At 49.3% G+C, this 16,874-nt stretch overlaps 1 protein-coding gene and 1 long non-coding RNA gene across 2 annotated transcripts; both read right to left on the reverse strand.

Moving 5' to 3' along the window:
- Positions 1-846: 846 nt before the first annotated feature.
- Positions 847-3,615, reverse strand: LOC115556228 (uncharacterized). The gene is made up of 2 exons (XR_003978958.1): positions 2,602-3,615; positions 847-2,556 (listed from the first exon to the last, which is right to left on the reverse strand). It is a non-coding gene; the product is annotated as an uncharacterized LOC115556228 (long non-coding RNA).
- Positions 3,616-3,640: 25 nt separating this feature from the next.
- On the reverse strand, positions 3,641-16,669 carry tmem59l (transmembrane protein 59-like). The gene is made up of 8 exons (XM_030373390.1): positions 16,260-16,669; positions 14,748-14,853; positions 13,930-14,024; positions 13,593-13,745; positions 7,508-7,619; positions 5,843-5,960; positions 4,754-4,871; positions 3,641-3,923 (listed from the first exon to the last, which is right to left on the reverse strand). The coding sequence occupies exons 1-8, from the start codon at positions 16,428-16,430 to the stop codon at positions 3,759-3,761; spliced, it is 1,038 nt and encodes a 345-aa protein (XP_030229250.1). The 5' UTR covers positions 16,431-16,669; the 3' UTR covers positions 3,641-3,758.
- Between the last annotated feature and the right edge of the window lie 205 nt (positions 16,670-16,874).

Raw genomic sequence — 16,874 nt, forward strand, 5'->3', positions numbered from 1 at the left:
ATAGCGAGAGAGATAGCGAGAGAGAGAGAGAGATAGCGAGAGAGAGAGAGAGAGAGAGAGAGAGAGAGAGAGAGAGAGAGAGAGAGAGAGAGAGAGAGAGAGAGAGAGAGAGAGAGAGAGAGAGAGAGAGAGAGAGAGAGAGAGAGAGAGAGAGAGAGAGAGAGAGAGAGAGAGAGAGAGAGAGAGAGAGAGAGAGAGAGAGAGAGAGAGAGAGAGAGAGAGAGAGAGAGAGATTGAAGTGGCACTACAGTGGAATTAGTGCTTCATTTTGTATATCTTTATTAGTCATGGAACGAATGGATGCATCGATCCGGATCAAGCAGCGGAAGATATTGATCTGGATCAAGCAGTACATATTGATCCAGATGAAGCAGCAGTGTCGATCCGGATCAAGCAGCGGTACATAACACACCCTGTGTGTCTCTGTCTGCGTGACAGAAACATTGGAACCGTTAATTTGCATTTATTATGCACTCGTGCGTTAATGTGTTGAGTAGCCCATGTGATCTACGCTGACGTAGTTTAAATTTTAGCAGGCCTACTTGTTTTCTCATCAATTGTAAGAAACTTGGTCTCTGTCGCCATCGTGTGGGTGAAATGTAGTTCACACGGAGTGCTTTCATTTCGACGAATGAGAATCGGTGTGTGCTCTGTTTACACACGCTCTTGTGTTTATATTACATTGATTCATTGCCACTTCTTTCACTTACTTTTCTTCAACCTTTTAGATCTATCACTTCATTGTCCAACAGCAAATTAGCAAAAAGAATAAAACACAATTACCTCAGTTATTAGTCCATGAAGTTAGGGTATAAAGGAAAGTGATCCAAAAGACAAAAAACCCAGTTAATTTACCATGAAAACGGTTTATTTAATTCTTTGTCATGTAATATAATGTAATTGAAACTTGAGACCTGTAACAAGGAAAGAGTATATTTTAAACCACTCGTGTATCGGAGTGCCTTTTCAACAGAGTCAGGAGTGGATATTTGGTGGATTTAAATTAAAACCTTTCAGTTTTTTCCCCTTAAAACATAGAAATGAGAATATTACAATTCTTTAATCAGTTGTTCCACATTCTAGTAAACATTTACAGTAGTTAGCAACACAAAGGGACCACAAGGCTACGGTGGGCTTTGTCGGGGCAGGAATGGGCAGTAAGATTAACAAGTGAAGCATCACAAACATGCACTGCGTGTTCTCTAAGTAGCCTGGAATAAAACAGAGCGCTCTGACACAGCGAACGGGAACAAAAACTCATCTCTAAGACCTGTGCAACCGACTGTCATCAGATGCTCCAAGCCTTGCATTATGTGTCGTAACATTACAAGTTATGCCTTTTAGTATGCGCTCCTATGACATACAAAATTGTAGATAATTCGAAAGCACGTGGAACATTTATTACAATTTTACAAGATTATTAATGTGTTCATAATAATGTGTAATAATATGCATAATCCCGGCACCCCCACTGTGTCAGAACAACGATTAGAATGTATTTTACAGTTTAGCAGTTGCAGATGTTTCGCAGTACATGGCACGATTAATCACATCATGAGGTGGTCGATGTCTTTTGAATAAATACTGGAATAAATAAATAGACTATAAAGTTGTACATTTTCAGATTGAGTCCAGTTATACCGTTGCCAATTACGGGTAGCATTTATTTTGTGCAGTAACCAGACACACCTCTGAACTACACACACTTGCCTGAGTGTGTGCATTCACACACACATACACACACACACACACACACACACACACACGCACACTCGCGCACACACATACACGCGTGCACACACACACACACGCACGCGCAACAGACGCACACACACACACCCACACGCACACAGACACACCTCTTAAGGACTTAAGCATCCGTGTGCAGATCCTAGTTTGGATCTGTAACTGTATACGCTAATTAGACCTTCAGCGCGCGCTCTCAAACGTGGGACACTTCTTGGCGATCAAAGAGCCAAACAGACCGCCACGTGCCCCCCCCCCCTGCACCAGCTCCACACGGAGAGCTTATGGATATCAACTCTCAGTCTTCCCTGTCTTTATCCTTTCCCTCGGTCCTATTCTCTCTCCCTCCCTCTCTCTTTCTCTCTCCTTCTCCCTCTCTCTCCCCCCCTCTCCCTTTCTCTCTTTCTCCGTCTCTCTCTCTCCCCTGATTAATCTAAACCGCCAGGGGGAACCGACCAATCGGAATCCATCGTAAAGCGGACACTGGCCTCCGGTCGGTGGGAAGTACAACCGCCTCAGAAAGGCTTCCGTCCGTCTTCCCCGTCACACCGGAGCAGCTTCAGGTAGAAGGAAAACAGGAGCAGTGGTGCCTAGCAACTATCTACAGTAGTACCACCTAGTATCCATAGTACTAGTATCTACTATCTACAGTAGTACCACCTAGTATCCATAGTACTAGTATCTACTCTCTACAGTAGTACCACCTAGTATCGATAGTACTACTATCTACTCTCTATAGTAGTACTACCTAGTATCGATAGTACTACTATCTACTCTCTATAGTAGTACTACCTAGTATCGATAGTACTACTATCTACTCTCTATAGTAGTACTACCTAGTATCGATTGTACTACTATCTACTCTCTATAGTAGTACTACCTAGTATCCATAGCACTACTATCTACAGTAGTACCACCTAGTATCGATAGTACTATATCTACTCTCTATAGTAGTACTACCTAGTATCCATAGCACTACTATCTACTATCTACAGTAGTACCACCTAGTATCAATAGTACTACTATCTACTCTCTGTAGTAGTACTACCTAGTATTGATTGTACTACTATCTACTCTCTATAGTAGTAATACCTAGTATCAATAGTACTAATATCTACTCTCTATAGTAGTACTACCTAGTATCGATAGTACTATATCTACTCTCTATAGTAGTACTACCTAGTATCCATAGTAATACTATCAACTATCTACACTAGTAATACATAGTATCCATAGTACTTCTAGTATATGTATAGTACTATCTAGTACCTATAGTAGTACTACCTAGTATCCATAGCACTACTATCTACTATATATAGTAGTACTACCTAGAATCTATAGTAGTACTACCTAGTATCCATAGCACTTCTATCTACTCTCTATAGTAGTACCACCTAATATCTATAGTAGCACCACCTACAAGTATCCATAGCGCTACTATCTACTACCTACAGTAGTACTACCTAGTACCCATAGTACTACTACCACCTAGTATCCATAGCTCTTCTGTAGCAGTACATTGACTCAGGCCACTGCTGCTATCAAACAGGAGTTGGCTCAGCGCTAAGCTTTGAGCGGAGTGGATTCCCTAACGAGTGGGCTCTGAAGGCATTCATTCATTCCAAACGTACGCACTGTAGACTTGGACTGTACATGAGGGGGGGGGGGGGGGGGGGGGGCCTGGACGGGGTTAAATATGGTTCTACCTAGCGCAGAGAAATGGAGATTGCCATGCTTTTACCGATATTAAATGAGAAGAGAAGCTGACGATTGCTGGAGTTTTGTAAATGCTTCTATGTGTGCGTTTGTGTGTGTGTGTGTGTGTGTGTGTGTATGTGTGTGTGTGCGGGGTGTGTGCGGTTGTATGTGTGTGTGTGCGTGTGTATATCTACCCACTACACCCCCCCCCCCCCCCCCCTCCGAGCCCGAGAGGGCAACAAAGACCTCAACATGGCGTCCCATCCAGCTGCTCTCCTAGTCTCTGGGTGTCGGTGTGTCGGTCGGCTGGTCGTCTAGACGCAGGTCTTGTCGAGGTCCACCTTGACCGGCAGCGGTCCCGCTTCCTGCTCGTCCGGGTGCAGCTGCTTCACGGTGACGGCGATCACAGGTGTCAGGTGGTAGGGGTTGACCTTGTGGCCGCAGTCGTCTATGAACTCCTTGTCTCCGTTGATGCTCAGCTGGGGAGGGGGCGAGAGGGGAGGGAGGGGAGGGGAGGGAGTCGGTGTCTGGTAAATGGATCGCATTTATAAAAGAGGGGTTTTCTTCTTCTGCTTCTTCTCGGCACTAACCCGCCCCCCACCCCCACTAATTCATGCTCACACGCCGCTCTGTTGGAAGCGAGTAACGCCGGCCAGCTGACGAGCGTGTCGCGAGCGCGGACACTTTAATCCACCCGGCATTGGCTGACGTCAGCGCCGTGATTAATGGCAGACGTCCGGGCTCCACAAAGTGCTGACAAGGGCTGTTTGTACGTCCTCCCGATCGGAACTGGTTTGAACGCGGAGACAGCGGCGGTACAGGGCCGAGGCGCGAGGCTCCCCTGACCACGCCGTTTGCATTAAGGGGTCGTCTTGACACCACATTTGTTGGCGGCTGCGCAGCGCAATGTGGAAACCATCTCATTTTGACAGAAGCGCACTCTAGTGGCCGGTGGTGGACCGTCACCTACCGACGGGAAGGGGGTGAATGTCTTCTAAAAGGATAAAGCGATGGGCTGCCTGCCACTCTCGAAAAGTTACAGCATGCAAGGATCGAGGTTGACGCATTCACATATTGGGAAGGTTAACCCGCGACCCTCGGTTTGTATACGTGTGAATGGGTTTGTGCGTTTGTGTGTGTGTGTGAGTGAGAGAGAGTTTTTGAGTGTGTCTTTGTTTTTTGTGTGCGTGTGTTTTCGTGTGTGCCTACGTGTGTGTGTGTGTGTGTGTGTGTGTGTGTGTGTGTGTGTGTGTGTGTGTGTGTGTGTGTGTGTGTGTGTGTGTGTGTGTGTGCGCGTGCGTGTGTCTACCTGGGTCTTGATGTGCTGCTCCGGCGCAGTGACCAGACTGGCACAGCTCAGCCACAACATGACCATGATGGAGAGGAAGAGGCAGGCCGCCAGGATCCACCGCGGCAGACCGGAACGCCTGGAGGAGGGAGAGACCGGGGGAGAGAGAGGGGGAGAGAGGGGGAGAGAGAGAGAGAGAGGGAGAGAGAGAGGGAGAGAGAGAGAGAGAGAGAGGGGGAGGGACCGGGAGAGAGAGAGGGGGAGAGAGAGGGGGAGAGAGAGAGAGAGAGGGAGAGAGAGAGGGGGAGAGAGAGAGGGGGAGAGAGACCGGGAGAGAGACCGGGAGAGAGAGAGGGGGAGAGAGAGGGGGAGAGAGAGAGAGAGAGAGGGAGAGAGAGAGGGGGAGAGAGACCGGGAGAGAGAGGGGGGGAGAGAGAGGGGGAGAGAGAGAGGGGGAGAGAGACCGGGAGAGAGACCGGGAGAGAGAGAGGGGGAGAGAGAGACCAGGAGAGAGAGGGGGAGAGAGACCGGGAGAGAGAGACCGGGAGAGAGGGGGAGGGACCGGGAGAGAGAGACCGGGAGAGAGAGACCGGGAGAGAGAGGGGGAGAGAGAGGGGGAGGGACCGGGAGAGAGAGACCGGGAGAGAGAGGGGGAGAGAGAGGGGGAGGGACCGGGAGAGAGAGACCGGGAGAGAGAGACCAGGAGAGAGAGACCGGGAGAGAGACCCGGAAATGGAGGGGGAGAGACCAGGAGAGAGACCGGGAGAGAGACCCGGAGAGGGAGGGGGAGAGAGGGGGAGAGACCAGGAGAGAGACCGGGAGAGAGACCAGGAGAGATAGAGAGAGTCATAGATGGTTTACGAGGAATCAATGAGCATCTCAGGACCATGTCCATCTCTAATGGGTCTGTCAATATGAGGGGGAGATCTGGATTAAATTATTCTGTAAAGCGCTTTTCCACAACCATGGAACACAGACATGTAACGCAGTCAGACAGACATACAGACACACAGTCAGACAGACACATATCGTACAGACAGACAGACAGACAGACAGACAGGCAGACAGGTCGATTAGTGTATCTAATGTACACAGTAGCATCCCTCTCACCTGGACATGCAGCCCAGGAAGTCGTGCTCGGTGGAGGTGTCCTCTGGGTGCTGCCCGGCCCGCTTCCCCTTCCCTGCAGGGCCGGCGGGGGCTCCCTTCTCCCTGTGGCCCCGGGCGCCTGCACACCACCAACACAATAAAAGCCCCACCATCAACACAATAAAAGATCCCCAGTCAACACAATAAAAGCCCCACCATCAACACAATAAAAGACCCCCAGTCAACACAATAAAAGCCCCACCATCAAACAATAAAAGACCCCCGGTCAACACAATAAAAGACCCCCAGTCAACACAATAAAAGCCCCACCATCAACACAATAAAAGCCCCAAAACCATCAACACAATAAAAGACCCCCAGTCAACACAATAAAAGCCCCACCATCAACACAATAAAAGCCCAACCATCAACACAATAAAAGACCCCCAGTCAACACAATAAAAACCCACCATCATCACAATAAAAGACCATCCATCAACACAATAAAAGACCCCCAGTCAACACAATAAAAGCCCCACCATCAACACAATAAAAGCCCATCCATCAACACAATAAAAGCCCCGTGTCAACACAATAAAAGCCCCACCACCAACACAATAAAAGACCTACCATTCACACAACAAAAGCCCCACCACCAACACAATAAAAGCCCCACCATCAACACAATAAAAGACCCACCATCAACACAATAAAAGCCCCACCAACAACACAATAAAAGCCCCACCACCAACACAATAAAAGACCCCCAGTCAACACAATAAAAGCCCCACCATCAACCCAATAAAATACCCACCATCAACACAATAAAAGCCCCGCCATTCAACACAATAAAAGCCCTACCATTCAACACAATAAAAGCCCCACCATTCAACACGATAAAAGCCCAACCATTCAACACAATAAAAGCCTCACCATCAACACAATAAAAGCCCCCCAGTCAACACAATAAAAATCCCACCATCAACACAATAAAAGCCCTGTGTCTCCTGGCGTCCATGTAAATACTTTTAAGTATCTTTTCATTTTCCACCTCACCGTGGGGTGTGTTCAGCCAGTGACTATAGGATTTGTGTGCGTGTGTGTGTGTGTGTTAGAGATGCGCGGATGGGCTATTACTTATACGGCGCTGCAAGGCGCTGCTGACGCGATGCTAGAAAGCTCTTGCGTGTTCTTGAAAGGAGACTGATCCAATGAAGAAATGATATTGCAAGGCTAATGTCCCTGGTAGGATAGCCTATTGCCTGCGCTGGCATCTCTGAAGCGATCAATAGTCCGCCCCCAAAGACGTTGACGTCGCTTAGCAACCGAAGACGCTGGGGTTGACAGGTTACCACAAAAAAAAAGATCCACATTCCTTGACAGCGATCTGCTTAGCAACAGTGAATGATCAAATATAATTCACCGCCGGAAGATGTTATATATAAGAATAAAAAGAAGAATAAATATTTTGGTTTTGATAGGTTTTACCGCCCCCTGCCCGAATTAAATTAAAATATTTGTAATTTATTATAATCTTTTGTTGTCGCGTCATCCGCCCGATCCGTGGCGGGTCTGCAACCGCCAACCGCGCATCTCTAGTGTGTGCGTGCGTGCGTGCGTCCGTGTGTGCGTGCGTGCGTGCGTGCGTGCGTGCGTGCGTGCGTGCGTGCGTGTGTGTGTCCTCACCGTGGGGCCTCTGGGTGTGGGCGTGGACCTTCAGCCAGGGCTTCTCGGCGGGGTTGGGGTGGGGCTCGGGGGCCTGGAGCTCGGGGAGGTTGTAGTCAGCGTCTGGCCGGCTCTGGGGAGAGAGGGAGAACAAGATGAGACACACACACACACACACACACACACACACACACACACACACACACACACACACAGGGGGCGAGAGACACACACACACACACACACACACATACACACACACAGGGGGCGAGACACACACACACACACACACACACACACACACACACACACACACAGGGGGCGAGAGACACACACACACACACACACACACACACACACACACACACACAGGGGGCGAGAATCACACACACACACACACACACAGGGGGCGAGTGACACACACACACACACACACACACACGGGGGGGGGGGGACCGGGATTGGAGGCAGATGGGGAGGGGGGGAGCAGCACCACAGCACAATCCACACTCACTCATTCACCACAGCACTCATTCACCACAGCACTATCCACACTCACTCACTCATTCACCACAGCACTATCCACACTCACTCATTCATTCACCACAGCACTATCCACACTCACTCATTCATTCACCACAGCACTAGCCACACTCACTCATCCACCACAGCACTATCCAAACTCACTCGTTCATTCACCACAGCACTAGCCACACTCACTCATCCACCACAGCACTATCCACACTCACTCATTCATTCACCACAGCACTATCCACACTCACTCATCCACACTCACTCATTCACCACAGCACTATCTACACTCACTCATGCACCACAGCACTATCCACACACACTCATTCACCACAGCACTATCCACACTCACTCATCCACACTCACTCATTCACCGCAGAACTCCCCAGACTCACTCTTTCACCTCAGCGGGCATGGCTGACGACGTCACCAACCCAGGCCCGCGGAGCCCCAGAAGAGGAGCTCCGACTTTAAAGCCGGGGTGACGTGTGAGCGTGAATGAAAACCATTGCGTGCGACAGGACATGACGCCATCTTTCCAACAGGACGCTGTCTCTCCAAACAACAACATGGCTGTCAGCCTGTGTCAGTAGGAGGGCGCACACGCAGCTGGGCCCGCACCGAAAGGACGGAGGGAGGTCGCGCTGCTCGGGATTAGACATGATGGGAAACATACAGCCGGCGTGTTTTTATTTTGCTTTCTAGTTGTTCTTCCACACACACACACACACACACACACACACACACACACACACACACACACACACACACACACACACACACACACACACACACACACACACACACACACACACACACACACAGATGGGTGCGCAAACACACACACACACACACACACACACAGATGGGTGCGCATACAGACACACACACACACACACACACACACACACAGAGACAGACACACACTATTTTCTTATTATGTGCCGCATCATTCTGTTTCCCCTGGAGAACTCATTACAAACGATTCTGTAGGTTCCTCTCAGGTCTTGAATTGCAGCTCTCTGCTGCAATTCAAGCGGCCAGCAACGGGAGAACGCCGGCCTCAGCAATACACACACGCACACACACACACACCTGCACACACACACCCACACACACACACACACATACACACCTGCACTGCAGCAACCCAAAGCTTGCAGTGATTTTCTTGAAGTGCTCACTTGGGCTGTCAGTGGCAGTTATCTTTACACTCATTCCCAGTTTCATGCATAGCGATACTCACAGGATGCCAGCCACACATTTGTAGATAAAATAATAAAGATGCAATTGTTTTCTTGCTGAACAATGTCCTGACGAATGCTGCTGGCCTAAAGCTCAGTGGAACTGGACAGTTTATTACTTTGTCTTTGTAGAAACAGCTGTTTTAGAGTGCAGGTGTAGTGTACGCTAGCTAGCTAGTGTAGCATATACTAGCTTGACTAGTTTGAGCGAGCGAATGTAGCGGACACTAACTAGCTAGAGCAGCATATACGAGCTAGCTACGGAATCAACTCGCAAGAGAAGTCGAAAGCGTCAAAGGCCCAAGTATAACATTTTAGGTTTTTTATATATAGTAAAATATAATATAATTCTTACATAAATATCATATTATAAGTAAATATATTAAATATAGAGCCTAGTATAATGTTTTAAATCATATAACATAATATAAAACATCACTTAAGAACAATAATTGATGGCATGTGCCGTCTAAGCAGAGTATCAATGTTGCCTTGACGATGTTTTCTCAAAATGTGTCTTTTATTCTGTATTTTATGCTATTTATTGCGTGAGTGTATATGTGAGCATTGTTTTATTGGCCACATAAGCCAATTTCAAATGGATCTACTGCAAAATGACAATTAAAGTCTATTCTATTCTATCAGTGGACTAAGATACTCAAGGGGGTGAAGGGATATATATATATATATATATATATATATATATATATATATATATACACATACAGTATAGTGAACCCAACGTGGGAAGGTCCCCAGTGTGAATCTGGTTTCAGTGTAACTGCGCGGTGTAACGGAACCAGGAGCGGAGCGAAACCAGAAAGGTCATGTGACCGAGGGAACGTCAGGCGGTTAATTGGCAGCGACTCGAGTTTGGAACGATCCCACCGACGAGAGAGAGACAGCGGACCTGCATCTGTCACGCATTACGAGAGAGAGAGTGAAGGAGAGAGAGAGAGAGAGAGAGCGAGAGAGAGGGAGATAGAAAGACAGTGAGAGAGGGAGAGAGAACAAAAGAAAGAAAGAAAGAAAGAAAGAAAGAAAGAAAGAAAGAAAGAAAGAAAGAAAGAAAGAAAGAAAGAAAGAAAGAAAGAAAGAAAGAAAAAAAAAAAGAAAGAAAGAAAGAAAGACTGCCTTCACAGAGAGAGTGGAGAGAGAGAGAGAGAGAGCGAGAGAGCGAGAGGGCGAGAGCGAGAGAGCGAGAGAGAGAGAGACTCTGCCTTCACAGAGAGAGAGGGGAGGGGAGAGGGGGAGGGAGAGGGAGAGATGGAGGGTGGAGGTTTGAAAGAGAGAGGCCAAGGGGTAGTGGAAATAATCAACATAGACAGAAACTTGCCCCCCTGTTGGGGATCCCAGAGTCTGGGCTGAGTTGGGGCCTGTGCTCTCTCGGTACGACGGACTGGACGGGGTTGTATTTAATCTCAACAGTGATTACACACGATAGAACGGATTTATGTTCAGCGTCAATGACCATGTAAAAAAACAAAGCTCTTAAAACCATTCAATATCTACGTGACAAATCTCAAGAGCCACAGAGCTGATATCAGATGCAAGAGGAGCAACATGGGCATCGATTCATTCATTGATTGATGTTATTGATGAATGGATTTAAATTCCAACCAGTCGTCACAAGGAAATGGATTCAGAGGGAGGTTCCTCTTTAACACACCAGCGTGGAGGAGCCTGGGGGGTCACACCCTGGGGGGGTCACACCCTGGGGGGTCACACCCTGGGATTACTGGTGTATTGATCGCTGATTATTAAATCAGCTGACCGGCTGCACCTAACTGGGTGGGGGTGGGGAGAGAGGGAGAGAGAGAGAAAGAGAGAGAGACGCCCCCCCCAACCTCCTCTCTCTCCCTCCTCCATCTCCCCCTCCTCCCTCTGACTTCCTCCTCTGTCTCCGTCATCCGTCTCTCGCCCTCTCTCCCTCCCTTTTCTCCTCCTCCTCTCTCTCCCTCTTTGTCTCCCGCCCTGCCTCTCTCTCTCTCTCCCTCCCTCCTTATATCTTCCCACCCTCCTCCCTCTCCCTCCTCCTCTCTCTCTCTCCCTCTCTCTCCCTCCCTCTCTCTTCTCCTCCTCTCTCCCTCTTTGTCTCCCTCCCTGCCTCTCTCTCTCCCTCCCTCTCTCCCTCCTTATATCTTCCCACCCTCCTCCCTCTCCCTCTCCCTCCTCCTCCTCCTCCTCCTCCTCTCCCTCTCCCTCTCCTCTCTCTCTCTCTCTCTCTCTCTCTCTCTCTCTCCTCCTCTCTCTCTCTCTCTCTCTCTCTCTCTCTCTCTCTCTCTCTCTCTCTCTCTCTCTCTCTCTCTCTCCTCCTCCTCTCTCTCCCTCTCCCTCCTCTCTCTCTCCCTCCTCCTCTCTCTCCCTCCTCCTCTCTCTCCCACTCTCTCCCCTCCTCGGTTCCGGGCAGGGTTCTGGTTTGGATCTGACAGTAAACGTTGACCTGAATGTAATCTGACCTCGTGGCCGCGGCGATCCCTCTATAGGGTTTCCTGTGTGCTCCTTGTCATGCATGAGGCTGCGGAGAACTGCAGTTCAACCTCCAGCACCATGAAATCCTCCATGGCAGACCTGTTCTAAACACACACACACACACACACACACACACACACACACACACACACACACACACACACACACACACACACACACACACACACACACACACACACACACACACACACACACACACACACCCCTCAGAGAGCCTCTCTGTTGTTATTGTTTCTTCATTCAGAGAGCCGGCCTACGTCTGGCTGCGCTCCGTCCTAAACCCCGCCCCACCCCCGAGCGAGTCTGGAGTCCACCCCACCCTCCTTCAGGCTCCATCAGCACATCAGGTCCATAAAACCAACGCACCCTGAAGACAACCGCAGTCTCAAGAAAGTATGGAATGGTAATGTTATGTTGGTTCATCACATTTCTTTTGTCATAAACACAGTAGGGTTTAGGGGGGAGGGGCTCTCAGTCTATGAAAACACGTCAGGGTCATAAAACCAGCGCACCCGTCTGAAAACCTAAAGAAAGTTTGGGAATTGTATGCTAGGTGGGTTTTTTTTCCCCTCACTGTAGATGACTTCCTTTAATCGCTGTTCAGCCACCCAGCCGTTCCTGGACCCTGATCCCAGCGCAGTGTGTCTGTGTCTGGGTAGGCAAACACAACCAGGCTCAGTGTAAAGCGCTCGGTGCTTAGCTCAGCAGAATTGAATTGCGGTTAAATCAATTAAGAAAAGCGATACCAGGCACTTTGTTATTTGCTGGAAAATGTCCGTTTGGCACCGACTGTTTGATGATTCAACAGATCTTTACAAAAGTGCATGAGGGTTCGCTGAAAACGGTGACATAATTAATTTCATGTTGACTTAATTCCTATGAATGAAATTAAATTTGACGTCCTCCACTTAAATGCGGGCAAGTTCTTTCTATAATTGCACGTTGACATTTTGTCAAATAACCCTTTTTTTCCCCCAGGTGAAGTCTCGCTGAAGTAGTGCTTTAAAGAAGGCTATTCCCGTGCAGGTCTGCTCCGAATACCGGCGCTGGCTCGGTCGTCCTCCAGCACCCTGGCCGTCCGTGACAGGGCGCTAGCAGCGCGCCCCAGGACCTCTCCACCCCAGCTCATAGCGCCACACTACAGCCAACAGCGGCCCGGCCAACGGTATAAAGACTCTCCCCTGAGGCCGGCTTCAGCCTGAGAGGGAAAACAAAAATGTAACGTAGTGAAATGAAATACCATTTAATCGAATCCAATCTGATATGGTAATTTGAATATTGTGACGGGGTCGTGTCACGCGCGGCCGGTAGGATTCACACGCTACAGGAAGAGTTATAATGAGTTACAGCTCCTGAGTTATAATTGGAACGAGCTCTCGGTGCTAATTGAAGTGTTAATTTAATGCATGACAAGTGCGCGACACGCGTGAACACCGAAGAACGCGAAGCCGCAGCATACAGCGATGTTCAACAATGGAACATTCTGGAGGCCGTTTCACGTCACTCAAAAGGAACTCAACTATTCACAACATTGGGAGCATATTTTATACACGACAGAAACTAAGCTCTTGAAAATGCCCAGTCCTGCGCTGTACAGCGAAGTGCGTCACCAGGTTCTAGAGAGGGGAGAGCTGTCTCTGAGTGTCTCCCAGTCCTGCGCTGTACAGCGAAGTGCGTCACCAGGTTCTAGAGAGGACGGTGCCGTATGACGACATGAGATCTGGGCCGACACGTTGAAGGTGTGTGGCTGTACTGTGGGGCTCGGGACAGACAGACAGACAGACAGACAGACAGACAGACAGACAGACAGACAGACAGACAGACAGGCTGCTGCTCACCTGGAACACCACCACCTTGCCGTCGTCCGCCTGCAGGTAGAAGGTCCACGTTGAGGAGATGAAGCTCTGGGCGGAGCTGACGATGTCGTTGAACCAGCCCGACATCGCCTCCATGACGGAGGGCTGCTGGGGCCGGTGGGTCATGGCCTTGAGCTGCACACACACACACACACACACACACACACACACACACACACACACACACACACACACACACACACACCAGGTTGATGAGGAAAGAGAGGTGTGAGTGCGTGGTGTATGTGACTGCGTGGTGTGTGTGAATGCATATGTGTGTGTGTGTGTGTGTGTGTGTGTGTGTCATCACCACCCTCACCTTCCTCCTCAGCAGCTCGGGCTCAGAGGGCTGGCTAGCACAGCCGGTGCAGCACGCCTCCTGCTCCAGCAACTTAACATAGGCCTCCTGGCAGGCTGGGGGGGAGGGGGGGAGGGAGGGGGAGAGAGAGAGAGGGGGAGGGAGAGAGAGGGGGAGAGAGAGAGACAGAGAGACACACACACACAGAGAGAGAGAGAGAGAGAGAGAGAGAGAGAGAGAGAGAGAGAGAGAGAGAGAGAGAGAGAGAGAGAGAGAGAGAGAGAGAGAGAGAGAGAGAGACATTATAATTAGTGGGGATATATGGACAAACAGACAGACAGACAGACCGATTGTTATAGATTGTTTCATGTCAATCAATAGATGATGTTCTCCTGCCAGTTGTCCAGATGGGAGCAGACCTGTAATATTGTTCTACATAAAGCATCCTCCATTCCACCATGGTGGTTTGGGGGCCCACACGGGTCCTTATGCATCATTATGACACATTATTATTATTACATGATGGGGAGAAGAGGTAGGAAACAGACAGACAGACAAACCTTGGACAGATGCTTAACTGACACTGATCCACAAGGGTCGTGTTATATTATTATTATAAATCAGGTATCAGGAGAGGTAGGAAACAGACAGGCAGACAGACAGACAGACAGACAGACAGACAGACAGACAGACAGACAGACAGACAGACAGACAGACAAGAGGGCAGACAGACAGACAGACAGAGACAGACAGACAGACAGACAGACCACAGACAGACAGACGGGCAGACAGACAGACAGACAGACAGACGGGCAGACAGACAGACGGGCGGCCCCTACCTCCCTGGCACTCCTCCCTGCTGGTGTTGAAGCCGGCGTTGCCATTGACGAACTGACAGATGGAGTAGAGACGGCAACCACGGTGACAGGCGTTCATGACGGAGTCCTAGCAACCAGAGGGGGAGACGGGGGAGACGGGGGAGACGGGGGAGACAGGAGGACACAGGATGTATGGAGAAGCGGGGAGGCCACAGATTAGGCCTCGGTCATTAAAAGATATATAATTATCTATATAACAGTGAGTAAGCATTGTGTTTTTTCATAAACCTAGATGAGTACAACATAACCGGAGATAAGTAACAACAAACGCATAAGGTATAAAAGATCAAATAAATAAAGAATTAAATGAAAAAGTCGCAGAGCTCTTATAGAATGTCACTGCATTCTCCTCGAGCAACAGAGAAACAGCGCCCACTAGCGACGCCTGCAGAAAACCAAGAGAAAAGAGGATTCCATAATGAAGAATGGGCAATGTGCATATTGCGCTACTGTAGGCCTACGTACTGTATGTGTCACGTTTCTTCACCCATGCTTGTGCGTGTTATAATTTTTAATGTAAGGAATGTTTTATGCACACCCACAAATACGTTTCCTGTTCCGTGTTTGTATTCCTCGTTAGCCTCCGTCCAGACTCTATTATCGGAGCTATCAGTGACAGCAGACAGCGTGTTCAGCCCGACTGCGGCGCATCATTTCAGAAACACCTAAACGCACCAGTCCTAAGGGCGCCATCAAACGTCCCGGAGACTCTGCGGAGATACAGTGTAGTGCGGAGTCTGCAGGTCTGATCTGATGATGATGATGATGATGATGATGATGATGATGATGATGATGAACCACACCTGAGTCTCCAGCGCAAGGGGTAGAGGAGGAGGAGGAAGATGTGGAAGAAGAAGAAAGGCTTCCGACAGGACATCCCCCCCCCCCATCCCAAATCATTGTCCGTCCTTTATCGTGTTTAGGCTGCGCGCGTGCACCAAGCATGCACGCGCACCGGGACGACAGTTTAACGCTTTAAAGATTTAACGCTGCACACTTTCACTGAAACCTCGCGTGGCCTCACGGACTGCAGAATGCGGATTAAGAAATCGAATTAAGCCCAGATGCTAGGGGCAGCGGGGGCGAGCACCATGCACACCATCATCAGTCGACGTCCATAAGAGAAGCCAATGCTGGACATTACCCTGCATCTGAATGCCTCCCTATGGTGTGTGTGTGTGTGTGTGTGTGTGTGTGTGTGTGTGTGTGTGTGTGTGTGTGTGTGTGTGTGTGTGTGTGTGTGCGCGCTATAGAATTAGTCCTTAACACACACCGCCTATCCAAGCCCGGGCATGATGATGAGCACATCCAGATGAATACATTATTAAATGACAGAACGTGCCCTCGTCTCCAGAGGTGGGATCCTAGGTTACTCGAACGGGAGAAAGCGGTTACTTGCCCATCTCCGTCAGGATGTTATATTATAACACACAGCCCCATGTAGGTTACAACACCGTCTGAACGGGAACTTACTTTAGCCGGGCTTTTGTTCTTGATGATGAGCTGGCATTGCAGTTTGCAGTAATTAATGTCTCCGAGTTGGTTGTCGAAGAGGTCCGGGGAGGAGGCCGCCAGCCCCGCGAGGAGCAGCGACACCAGCGCGGTCAGAAGGAGCATCCTGTCGGAGCAGAACCGAGCCTTCATGTCTGAGAAGGACTGCAGAGAGGACGGAGGAGAGGAGGAAGGAGAGTAGAGGAGAGCACAGCCGAGCTCACTAGCTCTCCAGTGGGGGCAGGAGCGAGTGTGGAGGTTGCAGTCTGCTGCTGTCTGCTGCTGCTGCTGCCTCTGAGTCGCAGCGGCTCTGTAATCGGTTACGCTATCAGCAGCCGAGGTGTCGTCACGCGGCAAGCTGTGAGCGACACCATCGGCCAGTGACCCCGGCGTCCCAGACGGGGACTGCAGCACCCCCCCCCCCCCGTGGTGTCACTCACACTTCACTATGGGAGATCTGCCGATTTTTAATATTGTATATATAGGTCTTACATTTAGTTGAATTAAAATATATCTAGATGTAAAATATATGTTTTTATTTGTTTTTTCTGTCATAAACTGTACACGTATACAACTAGCTCCAACAGACCTGCTCGC

Source organism: Gadus morhua, chromosome 12 (genome assembly GCF_902167405.1).
Source record: "Gadus morhua chromosome 12, gadMor3.0, whole genome shotgun sequence".
Taxonomy (NCBI): domain Eukaryota; kingdom Metazoa; phylum Chordata; class Actinopteri; order Gadiformes; family Gadidae; genus Gadus; species Gadus morhua.

Bases quoted from the DNA above. Each gene is read 5' to 3' on its own strand.
- tmem59l (XM_030373390.1), bottom strand. From the start codon at position 16,430: ATGAAGGCTCGGTTCTGCTCCGACAGGATGCTCCTTCTGACCGCGCTG. The intron at 14,854-16,259 runs GTAAGTTCCCGT...TCTGGTTGCTAG, and splicing joins AGAACAAAAGCCCGGCTAAA to GACTCCGTCATGAACGCCTG. The intron at 3,924-4,753 runs GTAGACACACGC...CCCCCTCCCCAG, and splicing joins AGCAGCACATCAAGACCCAG to CTGAGCATCAACGGAGACAA.